Genomic DNA, 22,757 nt, shown 5'->3' with positions numbered 1-22,757 from the left:
ATGCAACTCTACAGTGTGATAAAAGGTGCCTTGGACCCCTGGGTCTTCCATAACAATATAATGACGAGTAAGATAAATTAAATGAATAACTCCTATTGAATAAATCTAAAGGAATTATAGGCCATACTAAATTTTTAGATTTTCATCCTAGCCAGACCCACTGCCAAACAGCTCACATCTCTTTATTGTCCCCAAGTACCAAGTGTTGCCTTATTCCTTTACATGATGAAATACACCATACACTTAGTCCCACCAGAAATACAAGCTCCAGGGAATCACATCCCTCCACAATTAATGCAGCGATGCCTTCAACAGTTTGTCTAAAAAAATAGATAAAAAATAAAACATAAAACAAAAAGTGCCCATCCAACTATCTTTAAAAAATGGATGAAAATCTAATATTTTGCTGGCCTTAACAATAAAAGGTTCATACACTGAAATTGACATAGCCATGATAACAGAGACAGTGAATATGGAACAGCGGCCTTTCTAAGTGTACATCAACACCACAGATCATGTCTTCAGATATAACCAAAGTATTGCACTATTTAAACATAATGCTGAAACATTTCACAGCTCCACTGTAATCAAACACAACAATATAGCTCTCTATACAAACCAAATCTGCATCAATACCTTTCATTTCACAAACTGAGAAATTTGTGTTTTAAGGATTTTTGAATTATGGGATAATATACATTCAGATCAAATGAGATCAGTATGTGTTGATACTTGTAATAATTCTTGTGTGTGTACGATTTACCCTTTGCCAAAATGTTCTGATGCCAGAACACCAAAGGTGACTCTTATAAATCACAAAAGTATAGTTGTGTATCATGATAAGTGAGTGAGTTGGGTTTTACGCCGCTTTTAACAGTATTACAGTTATATCATGGCGTGTCAGTTTAATGTGGGAGGAAAGCACGAGGTGATACAGGTTCCAGACATTTACCACTTCGGTGAAACCCACAAGCACGGGTATGGTGCTCACAAACCTAAAACCTAGAAACATAATCGGGGCGAACCAGGATTCAAACCCACAATAAAAGGTTTCTGGCTAGCCCAAGGGACGCAACTCTGCACAGCGAATTGCGGCACCTTAGACGACCCGTGCCCCTGTCTCACGAAGAGTATCATGTATGTATGGATGTATATAAGCATATGGGTATGCCATGATTAGCATGGATGATAACTCATTATTTTTGGATCATGTAAAGGGGTTTTCAAACGACCACAAGCATGACGGACTCAAGTTCACTAAACATGTTTGGTTGTGGTTGTAGTCTATCCCTCAACATTGTAATAGTGCCTTCATACGACAAGCATCAAGTTTTGGTACAGCAAATCGTGTTTCATAGACAATGAATCGTAATACATCATATTCACCACTTGGACAAAGACCTTCAAGCCACTGTTAGTTGAACTAATGTTTTGGTTGGTCCTCTATAATAGCTGCGAGAATCATAAAAATTGGTGTAAAGAATTGGATTACTTTCTCCACCAAACTACTGAGATACACATTTCATGACATGCACAGTGACAGTCCGATCAGAACACAAAATAATAGTGAGCAGACTGTGTGTCAATACATTAGCCTGGATCTGCAATGCTCAGCATTTAATAATACCCATGAGATGTTCTCATCTGTTTCAACAAAACAATATTACAATCATACAGTATTCAACTAGTGTAAAGAATCAAGCTCCAAATTTCATTTCATGATCTATACCATAAAGATCAACCTATAACATTACTCATAATAAACATGACAAAGACAGTGATGAATAAATGATGAATAAATGATGAATAATTCGATCACTGCACAATACTGAAGTGAAAACATGATACAGCAGGAAAATCCTGTCAAAATCCAGACTCACAATCAATGCATGATCAGGAAATCCTGTCAAAAGCCAGACTCACAATCAATGCATGATCAGGAAATCCTGTCAAAAGCCAGACCCACAATCAATGCATGATCAGGAAATCCTGTCAAAAGCCAGACTCACAATCAATGCATGATCAGGAAATCCTGTCAAAAGCCAGACTCATAATCAATGCATGATCAGGAAATCCTGTCAAAAGCCAGACCCACAATCAATGCATGATCAGGAAATCCTGTCAAAAGCCAGACTCACAATCAATGCATGATCAGGAAATCCTGTCAAAAGCCAGACCCACAATCAATGCATGATCAGGAAATCCTGTCAAAAGCCAGACTCACAATCAATGCATGATCAGGAAATCCTGTCAAAAGCCAGACTCACAATCAATGCATGATCAGGAAATCCCGTCAAAAGCCAGACTCACAATCAATGCATGATCAGGAAATCCTGTCAAAAGCCAGACTTACAATCAATGCATGATCAGGAAATCCTGTCAAAAGCCAGACTCACAATCAATGCATGATCAGGAAATCCTGTCAAAAGCCAGACTTACAATCAATGCATGATCAGGAAATCCTGTCAAAAGCCAGACCCACAATCAATGCATGATCAGGAAATCCCGTCAAAAGCCAGACTCACAATCAATGCATGATCAGGAAATCCTGTTAAAAGCCAGACTCACAATCTATGCATGATCAGGAAATCCTGTCAAAAGCCAGACTCACAATCAATGCATGATCAGGAAATCCTGTCAAAAGCCAGACTCACAATCAATGCATGATCAGGAAATCCTGTCAAAAGCCAGACTCACAATCAATGCATGATCAGGAAATCCTGTCAAAAGCCAGACTCACAATCAATGCATGATCAGGAAATATAAATAATAATTAAAATCTACAATTAACAAGAAATGATAAAACTATTGCCATGATAGCCACGTGCAGCAAGGTCTTGATGCTAGTCTGACTATCTGTGAAAGACAAAAGTATGGAATTGCTCTATGACCATGACAACCAGCTGATAACAATTTTTAGTCACTGTTACAGAAGCTACATCAGTAATAGCAATGCATCATGCAGAGAATAACATCGATTAAGTTTCAGTGACCATCTCATTAAAATGAGATCTTCATTTTCGCTATCACAAAACAAAGGTCTGAGGACATCCCATTACGGGTCATGTCAGTACACCTTTCATCCGACCAAACAGCATCGCTTACCCCTTGTGGGAAAATGACAATTGGAAAGTGTTTTTTAATCATGCAACCTCGAAATGATTGAAACGGGAAATTCTGACACAGTAGAGACTATCCATAGCCCATGGCAAGTACTGCCATATAATCTTGGCCACCTATGGGAAAATCCAGAGTTTTCTTTTGTTCAGCTTTCATATTTTGAATGGCAAACTTTGTGAAAATATTTTTGATTCATTTAACATGTGTTTAATATTATATTGTTCTGGAAAGGGAGTCACCAGTATGAAACTGGTGCCATAAAGCTGCTTTCTGATCGAATAATTTCGACTTCTTGTTAGTAATTTCATTGGTCAGTTAAAGTTTGCAAAAGGTCATTCTCACGTGACCTGTAATGGGATGTTCTCAGATCTTTGTGTAGCGGTAGCAAGAACAAACATCTGATTTTAAATAAGATTGTTCCATTGATGGCTAAAATATCTAGTAGCCTATAGAAGTAACATGGGAGATAATGTCAGAAAAACTGCAATTACTGGATAATCTTAACTAGTTATTATCCCACAGATTACAGCTTTACCACAGAAAGTACATATATCTATCCTGTATATTAGATGCCATTCCGGAGACAATTCTCCACCTGTGTTCATGTTATGTATGAAGTAAGCAGTGTTTAAAATTAAGTTGAGGGGTCCATGCCATAAATGTTAAAAGGTAAAGATTAGGGGGTCCCTAGATTCAGGAACCTGCTTATGAGATTAAGATTAGGGGTCCTCAGGTTCAGTTCCCTTGTTATAAGGTTAAGATTAGGGGGTCACTAGATTCAAGTACCTGGTTATAAGGTTAAGATTAGGGGGTCACTAGATTCACTTACCTGGTTATAAGGTTAAGATTAGGGGTCCTCAGGTTCAGGTCCCTTGTTATAAGGTTAAGATTAGGGGGTCACTAGATTCAAGTACCTGGTTATAAGGTTAAGATAAGGGGGTCACTAGATTCAGGTCCCTCGTTATAAGGTTAAGATTAGGGGGTCACTAGATTCAAGTACCTGGTTATAAGGTTAAGATTAGGGGGTCACTAGATTCAGGTCCCTCGTTATAAGGTTAAGATTAGGGGTCCCTTGATTTACGTACCTGGTTATAAGGTTAAGATTAGGGGGTCACTAGATTCAGGCCCCTCGTTAAAAGATTAAGATTAGGGGTCACTAGATTCAAGTACCTGGTTATAAGGTTAAGATTAGGGGGTCACTAGATTCACGTACCTGGTTATAAGGTTAACATTAGGGGTCCCTAGATTCAGGAACCTGCTTATGAGATTAAGATTAGGGGTCCTCAGGTTCAGGTCCCTTGTTATAAGGTTAACATTAGGGGTCCCTTGATTCCCGTACCTGGTTATAAGGGTAAGATTAGGGGGTCACTAGATTCAGGCCCCTCGTTATAAGGTTAAGATTAGGGGGTCACTAGATTCAGGTCCCTCGTTAAAAGATTAAGATTAGGGTGTTCCTAGATTCAGGCCCCTCGTTATAAGGTTAAGATTAGGGGGTCACTAGATTCAGGTCCCTCGTTAAAAGATTAAGATTAGGGGGTTCCTAGATTCAGGCCCCTCGTTATAAGGTTAAGATTAGGGGGTCACTAGATTCAGGTCCCTCGTTAAAAGATTAAGATTAGGGGGTTCCTAGATTCAGGCCCCTCGTTATAAGGTTAAGATTAGGGGGTCACTAGATTCAGGTCCCTCGTTATAAGGTTAAGATTAGGGGGTCACTAGATTCAGGTCCCTCATTATAAGGTTAAGATTAGGGGGTCACTAGATTCAGGTCCCTCATTATAAGGTTAAGATTAGGGGGTCACTAGATTCAGGTCCCTCGTTAAAAGATTAGGATTGGGGGGTTCCTAGATCATGAGATTCAGGTCCCTCATTATAAGGTTAAGATTAGGGGGTCACTAGATTCAGGTCCCTCATTATAAGATTAAGATTAGGGGTCACTAGATTCAGGTACCATAGGAGCAACTTCAAGGACCCCAGGAACCCCTCAATTGTGAACACTGAGTAAGGAAAACAGGGATAGCCACCAATCACTGTAGGGCAATCTACTGATAACATTAGTTGCAAGTTTGAGAAAACTCTTGATCCTGTTGCACGCATGTTGGAATGTTACATGGAGAATATGAGGGACTCCACATGGCAGTACTCCAGCCAACCATTTGTCTGCAACTACCCATCTGCTGGTATCTCACACCAACTGTCTGTCAGTTCCGGTGCAAATGTTTCACAGCAATGTGTGATCTACAACTATCCATCTGTGATCTGCAACTATCCATCTGTGATCTGCAACTATCCATCTGTCATCTGCAACTATCCATCTGTGATCTGCAACTATCAGTCTGTGATCTGCAACTATCCTTCCATGATCTGTAACTAACCATCTCTGATCTGCAACTATCCATCCGTGATCTGCAACTATCCATCTGTGGTCTGCAACTATCCATCCATGATCTGTAACTAACCATCTGTGATCTGCAACTATCAGTCTGTGATCTGTAACTATCCATCTGTGATCTGCAACTACCCATCTATGATCTGCAACTATCCACAGATACCAGTCTGCAACTTGAACCACTAGTCTGAAGCCCGAGTAGTTCAGCTCACAGTAGCCCATATATTAAAATTACCATTGTCAGAAAATGATGTAGAGACACAAGTTCAGGCTAGAAGACTCAAAAAGTTGTTGCCAGAGACTCTTCTACTTCTTGCCTGGAGCCATGAGGCCATGGAACATGTGGAAAGCTATTTAAAATGTCGCCAATAAATGAGTTTGGGCTAGTAGGGTTTTGGCACAGACTGAGATACTATTGAGTCCTGTCTACACATGTCTATCACTTCTGGTCAGCCTCTATGTCCATATTGTTAATCAATGTGGCTTTCATCTCGGTGTCGCTAGTTGTCCTCGCCCGCACAGCCATCTCATTTCGGTCACCTCTGTAATAATAGAATAATGATCATGTTAACCCCTTAATCCCATGTAGTTCTCTACCTATACATAAACATGTTGCCTCCTTACTATGCCATGAGACCTGTGAAGATCCGGGGTAGAATAGGTCTTCAGCAACCCATGCTTGGTTGATGTATGTCATCGTTTCCCAATTACGTGGATCAATGCTCTTGATGTCAATCACTGGATTGTCTGGTCCAATCTTGATTATTTACAGACCACCGTCATACAGCTGGAATATTGCTGAGCGCAGTGTTAAACAACAAACAAACATACTATTAAGGCATGAGGAAGCTGCACCATATCTTCCTACAGGCAAGGACCGCCTCCGTGGTCTTGTGGTAGAGCGTCCGCCCGGAGAGCGGAAGGTCCAGGGTTCGATCCCGGGCCGCGTCATACAAAAAGACGTTAAAAGATTGTACTTGTTGTTACCCTGTCTGGCGCTCGGCATTAAGGGGCTAAAACAAGGACTGGTCGGCTCGGAGTCAGTATACTGTGTCTGAGTGGGGTATTCATGTTAAACTGCGGCATGGTATCTCAGTGAGCTAGCACTATAAATCAGCATCAGTCCGGACTAGTACAAGCAGCCACACACACACATACACGTGCATGCACGTCGCTATATAAGTGCAATAATCTTGGACGCGACGTTAAACCCAATTTCACCTCACCTCACCTCCTACAGGCAAGACAACCTGTATGTGGCAACCCTGCCAGTGTCTCGCCACAAAATTATTGATTTAAGTGTGTGCATTTCTTGTTTAACGGCAATATTCCAGCCATATGATGCTGGCCTGTAAATAATCGTGTCTGGACCAGAAGATCCAGTGATAGGCATTATGAGCATCAATCCATGTAATTGGGATACAATGAGTGAGTGAGTGAGTTTAGTTTTACGCCGCTTTTAGACCCGGGTCTTCGGCGTGACGAGTTTGACCACCCAATCCTGTTTGTCGCTAGTTATGACAAGCATGGGTAGCTGAACACCAACTCTAACCTGGATGTACATGGGACCATGGACCAGGAAATCCAGGGATTGATATAATGAGCAACGATCCATACCGTCAAGGTTCCATGACATGCCATCAACTAAGCCACAGAGCCTGACAACTTCATCCATTCCTCATTTTTTTTCAACCAGGAATCCGTATGGGTTCTCAATTTAGTCGCCTCTTTCAGTGAGTGAGTGAGTTAAGATTTAACGTCACATCGGCAGTATTTCAGCCATATCGTGACGAGAAGTACATTAATAATACATCAATGTATACAATATAAAAAGCTGTCAATGAAGGACAGTACAATAACTAGAATATCACAGAATCTATTTAAAACTAGTTGAGAATATATAAAAGTCATAAGTATCAGAGAACAACACAATATAAAAATGGGCTAGAGATCGCCAGCAGATGAAGGTAGATCACCATGCTAGGGTCCATGGGGACTTACAGTACCTTTGCTTCCTGCATGGACCCCGGCAGGATTTATATCATCCCTTCAGTCACTTAGTCGCCTCTTTCAACTAGCTATGGGGTGCTTGGGGCACATTCTACCCTAGGTCCCAACAGGGATTTATTCAAATACAATAGCACAAAGATTGATATAAACATGATAAATACTGCAGTGTTTGAAATTACTAGGTAGTGTCTTATTGATTTTTAACAATAGCACAAACACCCTGTAATGATGAACACTGCAATATTCATATGAATCTGAATCTATGAACATGGGGAACACTGGTCACTTGAACAGCTCTCTGGCAGAGACTGCCTCCTGTCAAAATCTGCCCTTTTCTATGTACAATCTGTGACTTTAACCACTGATCCCAAGCCCTAGACTAGTAGAATGTCTTTGAGTCTAGTTCATAAGTTATTATACATAATATATCAACAGTAGCATCTACTAACAATGATGTGAAGGGGCTCCCTCCTGGCTAAAGTAGGTGCCCACAGCAGCCTCAGTAAAATTTGCCTATTTCCTGTACTTATAGTCTATGTATGACTTTAGCCACAAGTCGCAAGCCCTAGCTGAGTTAAACTCCTTTGGGTAAGCCCAGCCAATAGCAATCCACATAATATTATTTTAAATTTTACAATAAATTGAATATTTATTATACTTATCCTATCTCAAACTATGGAAAAGCTTAAAACATTATTATTATTATCATTATCATGATTATTGTTATTATTATTATTACTGCTACTAACATCTTGTGAAAATGATCAGATTAGAAGTTATTGGCAGAGACTATACTTACTTCTTGCCTAGTGCCATCAAGCCATAGAAGACAGCAGTGGCCATAATGAGAGCACACGACAACAGCTGCGTCAGGGTAAAACATAGGGCAATCGGAACTACCGCACATCTGAAACAAGAGAACTCTAATACAGGCTCAACTCTACATTGAGGAGTCGGCGAATTTGTTTGTTTGTTGTGTAACACCGCACTCAGCAATATTCCAGCACCATGGTGGCTGCCTGAAAACATGGTAAACAATCAAGTCATAAATATGGATCAGTAAGCATGCAGTCTTTCATATGATCCACTTGATCAAAGGCAGAGTCTAGGAAATTTGTGTTTGGTAAGTTACAATGTTGTTGTTTGTTTAACACCGCTTTTAACAGTATACCAGTTATATCACGGCGTGTCAGCTTAATGTGGGAGGAAAGCCTGAAGTGATGCAGGTCTCAGACGGATACCACTTTGGTGAAACCCACAAGCACGGGTATGGTGCTGACAAACCTAGAAACATAACCGGGGTGAAGGGGGATTTGAACCCACAATCATAAGTTTCTGGCCTGGATCTTCACGGGTGTCATGTTGGTAAAACACACGAGTATTACCAACTGACAAACACATACAGGTTAAATCTGGAACTTGAACCAACGACCAGGCACTGAAGTGAGAGTTGTTGGTTCTAATGATAACAATGAACAGGATCAAGGCAAGGGTCACAGCAAGGGACAACCAACGACCAGGCACTGAAGTGAGAGTTGTTGGTTCTAATGATAACAATGAACAGGATCAAGGCAAGGGTCACAGCAAGGGACAACCAACGACCAGGCACTGAAGTGAGAGTTGTTGGTTCAGATGATATCAATGAACAGGATAAAGGCAAGGGTCACAGCAAGGGACAACCAACGACCAGGCACTGAAGTGAGAGTTGTTGGTTCAGATGATAACAATGAACAGGATCAAGGCAAGGGACACAGCAAGGGACAACCAACGACCAGGCACTGAAGTGAGAGTTGTTGATTCAGATGATAACAATGAACAGGATCAAAACAAGGGACACAGCAAGGGACAACCAACGACCAGGCACTGAAGTGAAAGTTGTTGGTTCAGATGATATCAATGAACAGGATCAAAGCAAGGGTCACAGCAAGGGACAACCAACGACCAGGCACTGAAGTGAGAGTTGTTGGTTCAGATGATAACAATGAACAGGATGAAGGCAAGGGTCACAGCAAGGGACAACCAACGACCAGGCACTGAAGTGAGAGTTGTTGGTTCAGATGATAACAATGAACAGCATCAAGGCAAGGGACATAGCAAGGGACAACCAACGACCAGGCACTGAAGTGAGAGTTGTTGGTTCAGATGATAACAATGAACAGGATCAAGGCAAGGGACACAGCAAGGGACAACCAACGACCAGGCACTGAAGTGAGAGTTGTTGGTTCAGATGATAACAATGAACAGGATCAAGGCAAGGGTCACAGCAAGGGACAACCAACGACCAGGCACTGAAGTGAGAGTTGTTGGTTCAGATGATAACAATGAACAGGATCAAGGCAAGGGTCACAGCAAGGGACAACCAACGACCAGGCACTGAAGTGAGAGTTGTTGGTTCAGATGATAACAATGAACAGGATCAAGGCAAGGGTCACAGCAAGGGACAACCAACGACCAGGCACTGAAGTGAGAGTTGTTGGTTCAGATGATAACAATGAACAGGATAAAGGCAAGGGACACAGCAGGGGACAACCAAGGACCAGGCACTGAAGTGAAAGTTGTTGATTCAGGGACACAGCAAGGGATTCATCTTGGATTATTCAACAAATCCTTGCTGGGCTAATTGGGAATAGGTGAAAGTCTTATTTCCTTAAATTCAGAAGATATTTTAGCATTGGATTTAAAGCAATAATGCTAAGTATTGTAAGCATCAACTTCATTTAAAACCTACTATCATTGAGATTTTACATGTTCAATAACCAGTGCAAAACCAAAACATGATGACTAGAAAAAAATTACCATCACATAATATGGGAAATTATGAAGGCAAAAAAAACCCTTCATCAACATTTGTCACAGATTGTTGCCTCAAAACCTCAATAACTCCCTGACATCTGTAAAAATAAACCAGTGAACGTAATTTTTAGTTATTTCACAAAGGAAAGACGGGTGTTCTATAATTATGATTACGATTATGTTTAAGGGTGTCTTACACGCCATATAGTATAGCTTTCTGAAGATGTGGCCTAGCATCGGACCAGCGTCCCAGCGGCTGAATGAAGTCCAGGAAAGGGCAGCAGCACGGTGCCTCCAGGGCTATCAGCATGCACCCAATCATCCTGAAACATGCAAAACACGAACTGCATGAACATGATGAGGGGCTTCACGTGTGGGTACGCAGAGATTATGAGCCAAGTTTGTTTTTGTATCATACCAGTACATATATATTTGGAATACAAAATGTATTTCATCATGTTCATAGGGTAAAAATATCATTTAATCATATATCCTTATCCTGACTCATTCTATAATTGCTTTTCTCTTCTCATTTCCGAAAGGTAGTGGAAACTTCCTGTGCATTGTTCCCCTTAGAACACAAAAAACACCTCACCCGAAAACACCCTTGTCCCGTGCAGATTCACTGGAACCACAATACCAATCTGGTTCACTTTCACTGTCTAATTTTCACTCTCTGATTTTCTTGCCAACGGGCTAGTTGGGATTTTTGTGTGTTCCGTATTCCAAGCCATTCTGTCAAAATTAACCTTGGGTGTCCCGGATAGGGCGTCTAAAGTACATTTGTCTGTGAGATCGAACATGAATTCGTAGGAGTCAGGATAAGGTAAAATATGTATTATGCAAACCATTGGAGGGAGTAATATATCTTCTTAAAAAGATAACATATGGTAACTACATCAAGGGTAATAATCTCTTTTCCATGTTTATCATATACATGTAATGTCCTTTTTAAAAAAATATCAAATAAATAAATTCATTTTTTTAGTTTAATCTTTCAACGCCTACTAACGGATAACTGAAACCTGATTGGCTGATAATAGAATGGAGGAGCTTCTGTCCCATTGTTGCTGAGATCGATGTCAACGGATTTCGTACCATCAACATTTTGTTTATGTTAATGATTAAATAATCAGTGAAGTTATTCTTGTTGACTTATTTATTAATAAACAATAAATTAAAAAACGTGTATGAATACAATGCTTAAGTGAACTGTACCATGTATTATACAAGACCATAAGATTTGCTGCCATATTTTTCAACCATGTCTACAGAATCACCTACCCATTGGAAAACCTTAATTATTTATTGGGAACATCAGTCAAACGTTTACTGAACAAGCAGACATTGCATTTAGGTATGGAGCCAAAAAGTAGTTCCAGCTAGATGACCTCATTTGCTTATTTATTGAATCGTGATACAGTGATCCCTCGCTACAACGCTACCATCGGGGTCCAAATAATTGATGAGCGTTATAGATGATCAGCCGTTTAACGAAGGTCGAATCGTAGGTGGTAGATGACCAACAAAACAGTATACATGCTCTGCCTACCTAACGTTGCACTTTCAGAGTTTCAAAAAACATTAGAATATTTTTTGTACCTAGTTTAACTCATTTGTTGATCTCATTAATAAATCTATCCACAATAAGATGACATGGTCGAATGACTCAGTCTGATAACCCACCGAGAATAATCATTATAATTTTGTATACATGTACCACATTTCAGGGTCATGAACGCCATACCACTTAAACTTTAACGAAACAGTCTGTTGTCCACTAGTGAGTGAGTATGGTTTTACGCCGCTTTTAGCAATATTCCAGCAATATCACGGCGGAGGACACCAGAAATGGGCTTCACACATTGTACCCATGTCGGGAATCGAACCCGGGTCTTCGGCGTGACGAGCAAACGCTTTAACCTCTAGGCTACTCGACCGCCCCTGTTGTCCACTAAATGATCCAACCTTATTCTACATCATACTTTTCAGCATGATCAGCACTACATTTCTAAAAAGTATTTTAATCAAATAGAGTACAATACAGCAATGGATATAGCGATTAACATAACAAAATGCCTACAATTGGTTCTCAGGCAATAAAACATAATATAATTATGCATTAAGGCAGCCTAATTGTCAGTAAATGTGGTGAAGTGTGTTATATCATTGATTAGGGGTTACACGTTTCACTATAGCATGTGAATGGGCTTTCAAGTTACCATGGTTACAAAGACTTATTTTAGGGGAAAAAGTGTATGATAATATTAATAATGTGGAGAAAATCAATCTAGTGACTGCCATCAAACTTTCAACAAGGTAACTCACAATGACATTCTCAGAATGTGTCATCACAATACATTATGAGTGAGTGAGTGAGTATGGTTTTACGCTGTTTTTAGCAATATTCCAGCAATATCACGGCGGGGGACAACAGAAATGGGCTTCACACATTGTACCCATGTCAGGAATCGAACCTGGGTCTTCGGTGTGACTAGTGAACGCTTTAACCACTAAGCTACCCAACTGCCCCTAATAAATTATGACATTATGACATAAAATTTCTATAAAGACAATTATGAACTTGTATTTCTTCTGATTATTGTCTAGGAGCAGAAATAAATATTCTCCATATTTCGGTGTTCACAAGAAACACGGAAATATAACATAATACAAGCAGTATTTTTTCAAAATGTCCTGCATTAATATCAGACAGGGCTCAATTTAGCTCCATAAAACATGCACTGTTGCAAACCTACCATTGCAAAATTGCAACGTAATATTGATGTCTAGATGAACCAAGTACATGTCAAAACTTTTGTGTCAGCACAAAATTGATCTTTGAACACACTCAGCACCTCTAAATTGTACTTACAATACTACAGCACTAGTCACTGTGTAATGTATTTTTGTCATGCTGTCTTCGGTGACGTGATCAAACTTTGGGTACTTCAAGATGTACACGTTCCTATTCTGTTTTACAGCAATGTGACAGGGGCAGCTGACCAGCCTATATTTTAACTTTAAATAAATTTACGGGACCAGGGTGTATCCTGGTTTTGTTTGGCGCAACTCGGTTTTCATGTCAACACTGCACCTAGTTAGTTAAATCGAGTTCTTTAAAACGAGCCCTGTTAGACAAGACATAAGAAGCCGTTCCTCAGATCATGATACTAGTATCTCATTTGTTTGTTCTTGTTGCTTAAAGCCCCACTCAGCAGTATTCCAGCTATATCATGTAAATGACGTAAGCCTGTTAATACCTCTTACTACCAGCATAGGTTGCTGAGGACCTGTTCTAACCCGAAAACCTATGGACTCTCCACATAAAGCATGTAATGCGATGATTAGAGAGTAATAACTGAACTACAAGGAACTGCGGACTATCTTCCCCGAGTGAATGATTGGTGAAAGTCTCAAGATTTTGGTGAGTTAATCTGTAATTTTGAGTATTGAGCATGTTGAGTAGTTTCATCAATACTCACCGCCAAAAGAAGTGGGAATACCATAAATGTTGGTTAATATCCATATATGAACAATTATTCATATTCAAGAGATATTAGAGGCGACTAACAGGACTTGGTTGATGCATGTCATCGTTTCCCAAATGTGTGGATCGATGTTCATAATGTCAATCACTGGATTGTCTGGTCCAGACTCTATTATTTACAGACCGTTGTCATATAGCGGGAATATTGCAAATGAATAAGCAGTATATTGTATCACCATGATCACTCCACAGTGATTTTATTTGAGAAAGATTTCTACCATGTCTAGCATGTGTTCAGCATTTGGTCTTTTCAGAAATAATTCATTATTCAACGTGTTCAAATGTTAGACTGTGTTATGCAATATACTTGAGTTTTAATTATCGGTTAAGATATTTGCCGGACGCTGATATAGAATTATCACATATATATGTGATATGTTTGTAAAAATTAACAATTCTGGTTTGACAAAGTCCCTGCTTACATTTGATGACAAAATGTTCAGCTGTACGAGAAATCCATGACATGATTGACATACACATTATATATACAGATATATATAACAATGGTTTACATGAGGTACATGTACTTACATCAATATAACAGCTGCTGCCAAACATATTGGCGTAAATGTAAAGCAATTCATTACTCCAATGATAAGTGCCGCTGAAACAAAGAAAAGCACTTCAGACACATACATGACATAGGCAGATGTTAGGTAGGTAACGAGACAATGTCAATCACTGAGACATTAACCAAATAGCCCAATCACTGAGCATGTTGCAAAACTGCCTTGCTCAAATTACCCTACAGTGCTTGAAGGCATCAGATTGACAATATTATATCTGTCACAGACGAATTCTGCAGCAAAAATGACAAAATTCAGCAGTAAAAACACCCATTTTCACCTAAAAAACTCCTTATTTTGAAAACTAGAATCCAAATCGGAAACAAAATAATAAACAGTTTATATTGGATAAGACATACAATTATGCAAACAAATATGCACAATGCCACTGATCATGCTGCTATGTATTGATGGTTAGACGTAAACACAGGTTTTGTAGTAATAATACCACAAGAACGTTCAGTTGTTCAATGTTTGGGCATCTTTCAAGTGCAAATAGGCTTGAAAATAATGAAAATTAGTGTACTGATTGATAACCAAACTCAACATCCATGATTTTTCTGCAATTCTGAGGGAAGAAACATTTTCTGCAACTTTTTCCGTAATTGCAGACTTCGTCTTGGCCTGAATATACCTGATGTACAATGTTTAGGCAGAGAATAAAATGTCAAGGTTCCTGTTCATAGAGGCGTTGCCTCTTATTAACATGAACTTGGGTGAGTGAGTGAGTGAGTATGGTTTTACGCCGCTTTTACTTTTTAGCAACATTCCAGCAATATCACGGCGGCGGACACCAGAAATGCGCTTCACACATTGTACAAGTCGGGAAGAGAACCAGCTTCCTCGTGTACGTCTCACTGTTGTAGTCTATTACAGGCTAGGGTATCTGCTCACCACCTTCCAACCGTGGGATAAATGTATGGTGAGATGATTGTGAGAAAGATTTGTTTTGGTGGTGACCATAGCGATGCTGGGATGTGTTCGGGTGAATTGTTTTTAGAAGTTGGAAACTTTATTCAAGCATGTTTCCAAATAGAAACAAAGAAGAAAGAAGAAATGCATAGTGTGAGATAGGATACATTAAAATTTTTACAGTTTTCCTACAGAAATACAGCCTTATGAAGTATGATATTACGCAATCAACAAGAGCTGATAACCGTTTTAAATTCTGAGGCTTACCAAGGAGAGAAGTCTTAAACCTTTATCAACACGTGTTGACATGATATTGAAAGTCACAAGGGTGAGATTCTGTTTATCATCCAAAATCATTCTTCCATCTTGTCCAGTTTGTTAACAGTAATAATAGTGTCTTGAGTCTTTGAGTGCAGAACATACAGCTTCAGAGGCAGAGAGATAAGTGATGTAATTTTCAACTAAAATAATTTAATTCAGAATTATTTCATCCACAAATTTTGGTTATTCTTAGATATGCTAAACACAATGTTATGAAACAACCAAAGGGCTACAACAATACGAGGTTATGAAATGACACAAATGATACAAAATTACTGGGTCACAAAATGACCTGATAACGAGATCCCTTGTGTGAACAACCAAGGAGTAATGATTAGGTGTGTGGATAGCGACAGTGATCAGTGTCTCATCAGGGAGTAGTAACTGGGATAATTAAGACACTGAAAAATAAACATAATTAATAAAATAAAATAAAAATAAATCTAGTTAGAACATGTCTATTTCAAACCTGTTACCAAAATGCGAAGAATCTTTGGCATTTGTTGGGAGGTCTCGCATCTGCCAGACTGATCGTTTACCACACAAAAAAACATCTACTAGGTAGGGCTGGGACGGGTAACTCGGGTATCCGGGTCGGGTGGGTACTGAGTAGGACCCGGGTACCATCAGGACTACCAGGACCCGTGATTAGTCACGTGATAGGCCTATATTGTTTAATGACAAAAATTATCTAGAACTCTATGGTTACACTACAAGTCACTAATGTGTGCATTCCTTCTGATTTTTTATATGGTTGAATAAAGGTATAACTTAATTCAACTTCAGTGTATGAATGACCAGATTGTTTAATACATGTATCTAAATACGTTTTGCCAGGGATATGCTATAAAAGTTCCCAATCAGACATTTTGAGACATCTCCTGAGACCTACAGTGGGTACCCGGGTAGGGTCGGGTAATAGGGCGTTGGGTACCCGGATAGTAAATTTGGACTCGTCCCAGCCCTACTAGGCTATAGTATGAAAACAACACTATTTTTCGTCCTTTCTTTCTATCTCAAAACTTGCAATCCCATCAAATCGAATAGTGCGTTGTATCTCAATACATAAACAAGCAAGGGCAAACCTACAAACAATTTCAAAGGTTTGAGTCACAGGCTATTTTCATCATAACGTCTGAAAATTAGGCCTAACGCCAATGTCCCTCGATTACATGATCCGGACCTTGGTCCACTGGACCGTCCAGCTCATTTTGATTCTTACACAAGCCGGCCGCTACTCCTGCCCCTTTGGCGACGAGCTTACACCACCACGACGGTCCATCGTTTGCCTCTCCTGGTCCCCCAGGAACGGGAGCGGGGTTCGCGCTTCCAGTCTGTCCCATTCTTCTCAAATATGAGCTGTCATCTCATGATCGTCTGTCACAGATCAACGTGGACGATGTTGTTATTTTAATAAGAACACTTCCGATTTCAATGCGCATGCGCACAATGTTGATTAGCCATCAAGAGTTGTCTCCCATCGAACGCACTTGTTCAAGCTCGTTCCCAGCGCGTGGCACCTTCGTTTCACTCCAGGAAACATCGCGATAGCTCGGCGAAGAGGCTATCGCTTTTCATTTGCTGACGCTCCATCCCAGAGTGTGACGCATCTCAAACCTCATCCTAACGACATTTTGTCCAATATTGAAAAGTCTTTAGTTTCATAGTTACAAACAATTTATAGATCTAAGTGAAGTTTGATTAACCTTGCCTAAAGTTTTCTTCACTTCAGTATCCACGAACGGGATCGGGTGATCGGGCTCGCTGACGTGGTTGATGCATGTCATCGTATCCAAATTTGCTTAAGTCGATGCTCATGATGTCAATCACTGGATTGTCTTGTCCAGACTCGATTAGAATCTATTTTCAGACCGCCGTCATATGGCTGTAATACTGCCGGCTTCAAACAACAAACAAACAAATTTCAATATAACTGAAAGAGAAATATAATTAATCTTACCTCGATAAAAACCTGGGTTCGATTCCAAAGATTGGTACAACTAAACCCATTCTTGGTGGCAGCCACCGTGAAATCAGAGACCATGCAATTACCGGTATGGTAAAATATATACGATATTGTAAATTGTAAGAAGCCCCGACTGCTGAAGGCGCCGTAAAACATTAGGCAGGCAGATTACCAAAAATTAACAGAAAAAAAGCAAAAACAAAAATTCCGAATCAAGAAAGTAGTTCAGTTTTGTACCTGACAGAGGAGGCGATCGAGGTTCGTCCAGCCGATATTTTACATATAGGCCTAGCTGGTTCATCCACTGGGGGGATTCCGGGTTGTAACAGGTCTCCAACAACCTATGCTGGTCGAAGTTTGTTTTGTTTGTTTGTTGTTTAACGCCGCACTCAGCAATAGTCCAGCTATATGACGGCGGTCTGTAAATTATCAAGTCTTGACCAGACAATCCAGTGATTGACATCATGAGCATCGATCAACGCAATTTGGATCGATGACATGCATCAACCAAGCCAGCGAGCCTGACCACCCGATCCCGTTAGTCGCCTCTTACGACAAGCATAGTCGCCTTTTACGGCAAGCATGGGTTGCTGAAGACCTATTCTACCCCGGAACTTCACGGAGGGACATAGAAGGGACATAACTCGTAATAGCCACTGGTGGCGCTACGATCGAGCCCAGTAATTCCAGCCTAGTTCGGCGAGGGTGGAAACTAGATTTTTATAGTGCTAACCCACTGAGATACCATGCCGCAATTTAACATGGATATACCACACTCAAACACATGCTGACTCCGAGCCGACCAGTCCTTGTTTTATCCCTTCAATGCCGAGCGCCAGTCAGGGTAACAACAAGTATCATGTTTTAATGTCTGGGCATCGAACCACTGACCTTCCGCTCTCCGGGAAAACGCTCTATCCACTTATTAACAGATGCGGTCCAACTCTTCTACCAGCTACCTGCATGTGCTTCGCTTGGTGATTGAGTTGGGTTTTCCCTACGTTTAGCATTATTCCATTCATAAAACGGCCGGGTACACCATTCACACATTTTGCCTATGTTAGAACTCGAAAACCCGGGCCTTCGGCGTGCCGAACCAACGCTTTAACCACTAATCTACCCACTGGTAAAAACGACCTTTAAAATTAAGTTGGCTTAGTCGTTTTAGACTATAGTATTTATAGCCGCAAATGGCAAATAAGGTTTGAAGCGTTGTATATTTCACGCAGATATTCGCCGGATTTGTTATAATACCTGATATCATGGTTAGTGGTTAAACCAACCGGGGCTCACATCCGTTGCACGAGTTTTTAATGTGCGTTGAATGACAGCAGAAGGGCGCATATTTATATAAATCAATAACTTCACCGAAACCACCCGTTAGAATAGGTCTTCTAAGCTACCCATGCTTGCTGTAAAAGGCGACTATGCTTGTCGTAAGAGGCGATTAACGGGACCGTGTAGTCAGGCTCGTTCACTTGGTTTGATGCATATCATCTTAATACGATTGCATAGATCGATGCTCATGTTATCAACCACTGGATTGTCTGGTCCACACTCGTTTATTTACAGACCGCCGTCATAAAGCTTTAATATTGCTGAGTGCGGCATTAAAAAACAAACAAACAAACATAAACGAGCAGATTCCACCCCAGCAACCCAGCATCTGTTGTCCGTGCACAGACAGATCCGTGGACATCCGGGTTAGAATAGGCCTTCAGCAACCAATGCTTGCAACTATGCATGTCATAAGAGGCGACTAACAATATGGGCCCACTTGCACAAAGCGATCTTAGCGCTAAGATTATTGTAAGCCTATGTTAAAGTATGGGATTTACGATCATCTTAGCGCTAAGATCGCTTTGTGAAAGTGGGCCCAGGTAGTCAACCTCGCTGACTTGGTTGACGCATGTCAATGTATCCAAATTGGGTAGAACAATGCTCATGATGTCAGTCACTGGATTGTCTGGTTCGGCGTTAAACAACAAAAAAGGAACAAATCTTACGGCAAGCGTGGGTTGGTGAAGACCAATCATTCTAACTCGGATCTTCACGAGTCCCTTACTATCAGAGTGTGTGAGTGGTTTTACACCGCATTTATCAATATTCCTGCAACATCACGGCGGGGGACACAAGAAATGGGCTTCACACATTGTACCCATGTGGAGAATCGAAAGCGGGTCTTCGGCGTGACGAGCGAACGCTTTAACCAGTAGGCTACCCGACCGCCCCCACACTATCAGATGTAGAGTATATAAACCGTACCGATAACTAGGAAATTTAAGTAACTTGAACAGTGATCTTAGGTCTTAGAAAGGTATAGATGATAAGATGATTTGACATTGAGGGTGGTCTACGTTCTTTAAAGCTGATAATTGACATAACGACATTAAGTGAGTGAGTATGGTTTTACGCCGCTTTTAGCAATATTCCCGCAATATCACGGCGGGGGACCCCAGAAATGGGCTTCACACATTGTACCCATGTGGAGAATCGAAAGCGGGTCTTCGGCGTGACGAGCGAACGCTTTAACCACTAGGCTACCCGACCGCCCCCACACTATCAGATGTAGAGTATATAAACCGTACCGATAACTAGGAAATTTAAGTAACTTGAACAGTGATCTTAGGTCTTAGAAAGGTATAGATGATAAGATGATTTGACATTGAGGGTGGTCTACGTTCTTTAAAGCTGATAAGTGACATAACGACATTAAGTGAGTGAGTGAGTGAGTGAGTGAGTTTGATGTTACGCCGCTTTTAGCAATATTCCCGCAATATCACGGTGGGAAACACCAGAAATGGGCTTCACACATTGTACCGGGTCTTCGGCGTGACGAGCGTGACGAGACACCGCTCCCGATGGTTCTCGTTTGTGGCTGGATGGTGGTTTGCCTGTGACTTTAATGGTCTCTGGATTTTGTGGCTAGCATGTCCAAAATAGGGGAGGCTGATCACAAAGGGTGCAGATTGTTGACGGGAGGATTTCTGAGTTTTCTTGATGAGCTCTGTATTGTCTGTTGCACTAGTTGTTGGGGGTAGTGGTTGCACAGTGTGAAAACATGTTTGAGATGGTTTAGTTCAGTGGTAAGATGTTGCTTGGTAGAACAGATGTTGTGAGCTCGTCTTGCTCGTCCTGTCTATACTCTGTACATCACTTGCTTGATTACGGTGTTGGAACCTACATCGAAACGCTGCTCCTAATTGTTATAAAGAAGTTGTTCTTTCATATATCTTATCCTTACTTAGTACTCCAACTTCTAAATGCCTCTCAAAGAAGTAACTTAATCCTCACCCGCATGTCATTGGTTTGTCGCATTTTCGCCCATGACATTGATCACTTACGAACCAATCCTGACGAAAGTGAACAGTAGCTATGTGTGTCGAATGAATCCAACAAGTATCACATGATAAAAATGGAGTTCTATGTATGAAAGCAAAGCAGATAGCGAAGCAATTCAATCATTATCAAGTGTTCCACTGCCAAAGCCACCGTTTGGATACATCCAGTCTCAAGGTCTTTCAATTGTACCGGTCGAAAATAAGCATATTTTCAATTGCAATATATTTTGGTTTCCACGAAGAGTAGGGAACGAGCTGCTATGGAAATATCCCCAGCATTCTTCAATGTACATTTTGTAACGTTTTGCGGGAACATGAGAAATCAGAAAGGGGCGTTAATGTATAACCAAAACGTGAAATGAACGTTAATATGACTCTACGATATGGGACCGTTCATCCATCCTTGGTGAACACAACCTCCATAAAAGCAAGCCTCACGGGGCAGAATGTTTGCATTGACGAACTCTGTATTGGCGTATCTAACATTTACCTACCCAATTACGATCCTCCTCTAAACATGCCCGTATGTCTTGTTGGAACTATCAGTTTGGCTCATTACTCGTTTTAAGGTCACCTGATTTAGTCATCTTCTGTAATATGCATTTAAGAACAGTATGACTACATTCAAATGACGTTATCCTCGATTATCCAGAATATAATGACACCACCTATTTATCTATTACGATAATTACCCTTTACCAAATCGCTACCAAGTTTCATTTTGAGTCACTTTTGCTGCTAAAATAACCTTCCGATAATTTCAAACTTATGTGTAACAGATATTCTTGGATGGTACTAATAAATATATCGTGACGTCTCTTCCCAGGCGAAAATATGGTCGCGAATTGTTTCTGTATATTTATCATAACACAATGGGGAAAGTCGACATATTGGAACTGACGAATAAATTTACTTATATGACCAGACCATCACCAGTGTTTAGCATTATTAGTTATGATAAGTTCTCAGCACTCAGCAATATTCCAACTATATGACGGCGGTCTGTAAATAATCAAGTCTGGACAAGCAGTCCAGTGATTGACATCGTGAGCATCGATCCACATAATTGGATCAACCAAGTCAGCGAGCTTGACCAACCGATCCCGTTTATCTCCTCTTACAACAATCATAGTCGCTTTTTACGACAAGCAGGGGTTGCCGAGGACTTATTCTACCCCGGATTTTCACGGGTCAGTTTTGATAAGTACCGAAACATCTGTCCGAACCTTGAAGTGAGATGATGTTATTCCAAATATTAAGTTCCCATGGTAAAATATATACTTTATCTGTATATATCGTGCAATATTCACAGCACATTTATTTCGGTACACATAATCAGTAGTCAGTCCGTAACCAACTGCATGTAACCAACCGGATGTGCACCAGCCCTGCCTTTGTGAAGACTACTGCTGGAACTACTGGAAGACCGGATTGATATATTTCGAGATTAAGTGTCTCCGATCTGACGATCATTACAGAACTGTAATGTTCTTAGAGTAATGATACATGTCATCCTGATATTGCAATAATTTATACAAATCAATAAGAAGAGCAGTGTATCTTGATGAAGGAAAGCGCAGGGAGAGGATAGAGTTTTTAAATTATGAACACCCATCCATCAAGTACAATGTTAGAGAACCTACTTTCAGTGTTCAGATCACATAAAGCGATCTTAGTGCTACTCTGATCGTAAGCCTATGATAAAGTATGGGAGTTACGACCAACTTAGCATGAAGATCGCATTGTGGAACGGGTTCCCGGTGTTTGAATTTGCTCAATCATCTAAGGACAA

General features: G+C 40.5%; 1 protein-coding gene across 1 annotated transcript; it reads right to left on the bottom strand.

Moving 5' to 3' along the window:
• Positions 1-1,024: 1,024 nt before the first annotated feature.
• LOC124118250 (calcium channel flower homolog) lies at positions 1,025-17,086 on the bottom strand. The gene is made up of 5 exons (XM_046480361.2): positions 16,881-17,086; positions 14,391-14,463; positions 10,507-10,632; positions 8,316-8,423; positions 1,025-6,048 (listed from the first exon to the last, which is right to left on the bottom strand). Exons 1-5 carry the CDS (start codon positions 16,999-17,001, stop codon positions 5,946-5,948), a joined length of 531 nt encoding a protein of 176 aa, XP_046336317.1. The 5' UTR covers positions 17,002-17,086; the 3' UTR covers positions 1,025-5,945.
• Between the last annotated feature and the right edge of the window lie 5,671 nt (positions 17,087-22,757).

The sequence above is a fragment of the Haliotis rufescens genome, unplaced genomic scaffold (genome assembly GCF_023055435.1).
Source record: "Haliotis rufescens isolate VD_foot unplaced genomic scaffold, xgHalRufe1.0.p SCAF_8, whole genome shotgun sequence".
In the NCBI taxonomy this organism is placed as follows: domain Eukaryota; kingdom Metazoa; phylum Mollusca; class Gastropoda; order Lepetellida; family Haliotidae; genus Haliotis; species Haliotis rufescens.
The sequence above is the reverse complement of the archived record's forward strand: the minus strand, read 5'-3'. Positions and strand labels throughout refer to the sequence as shown.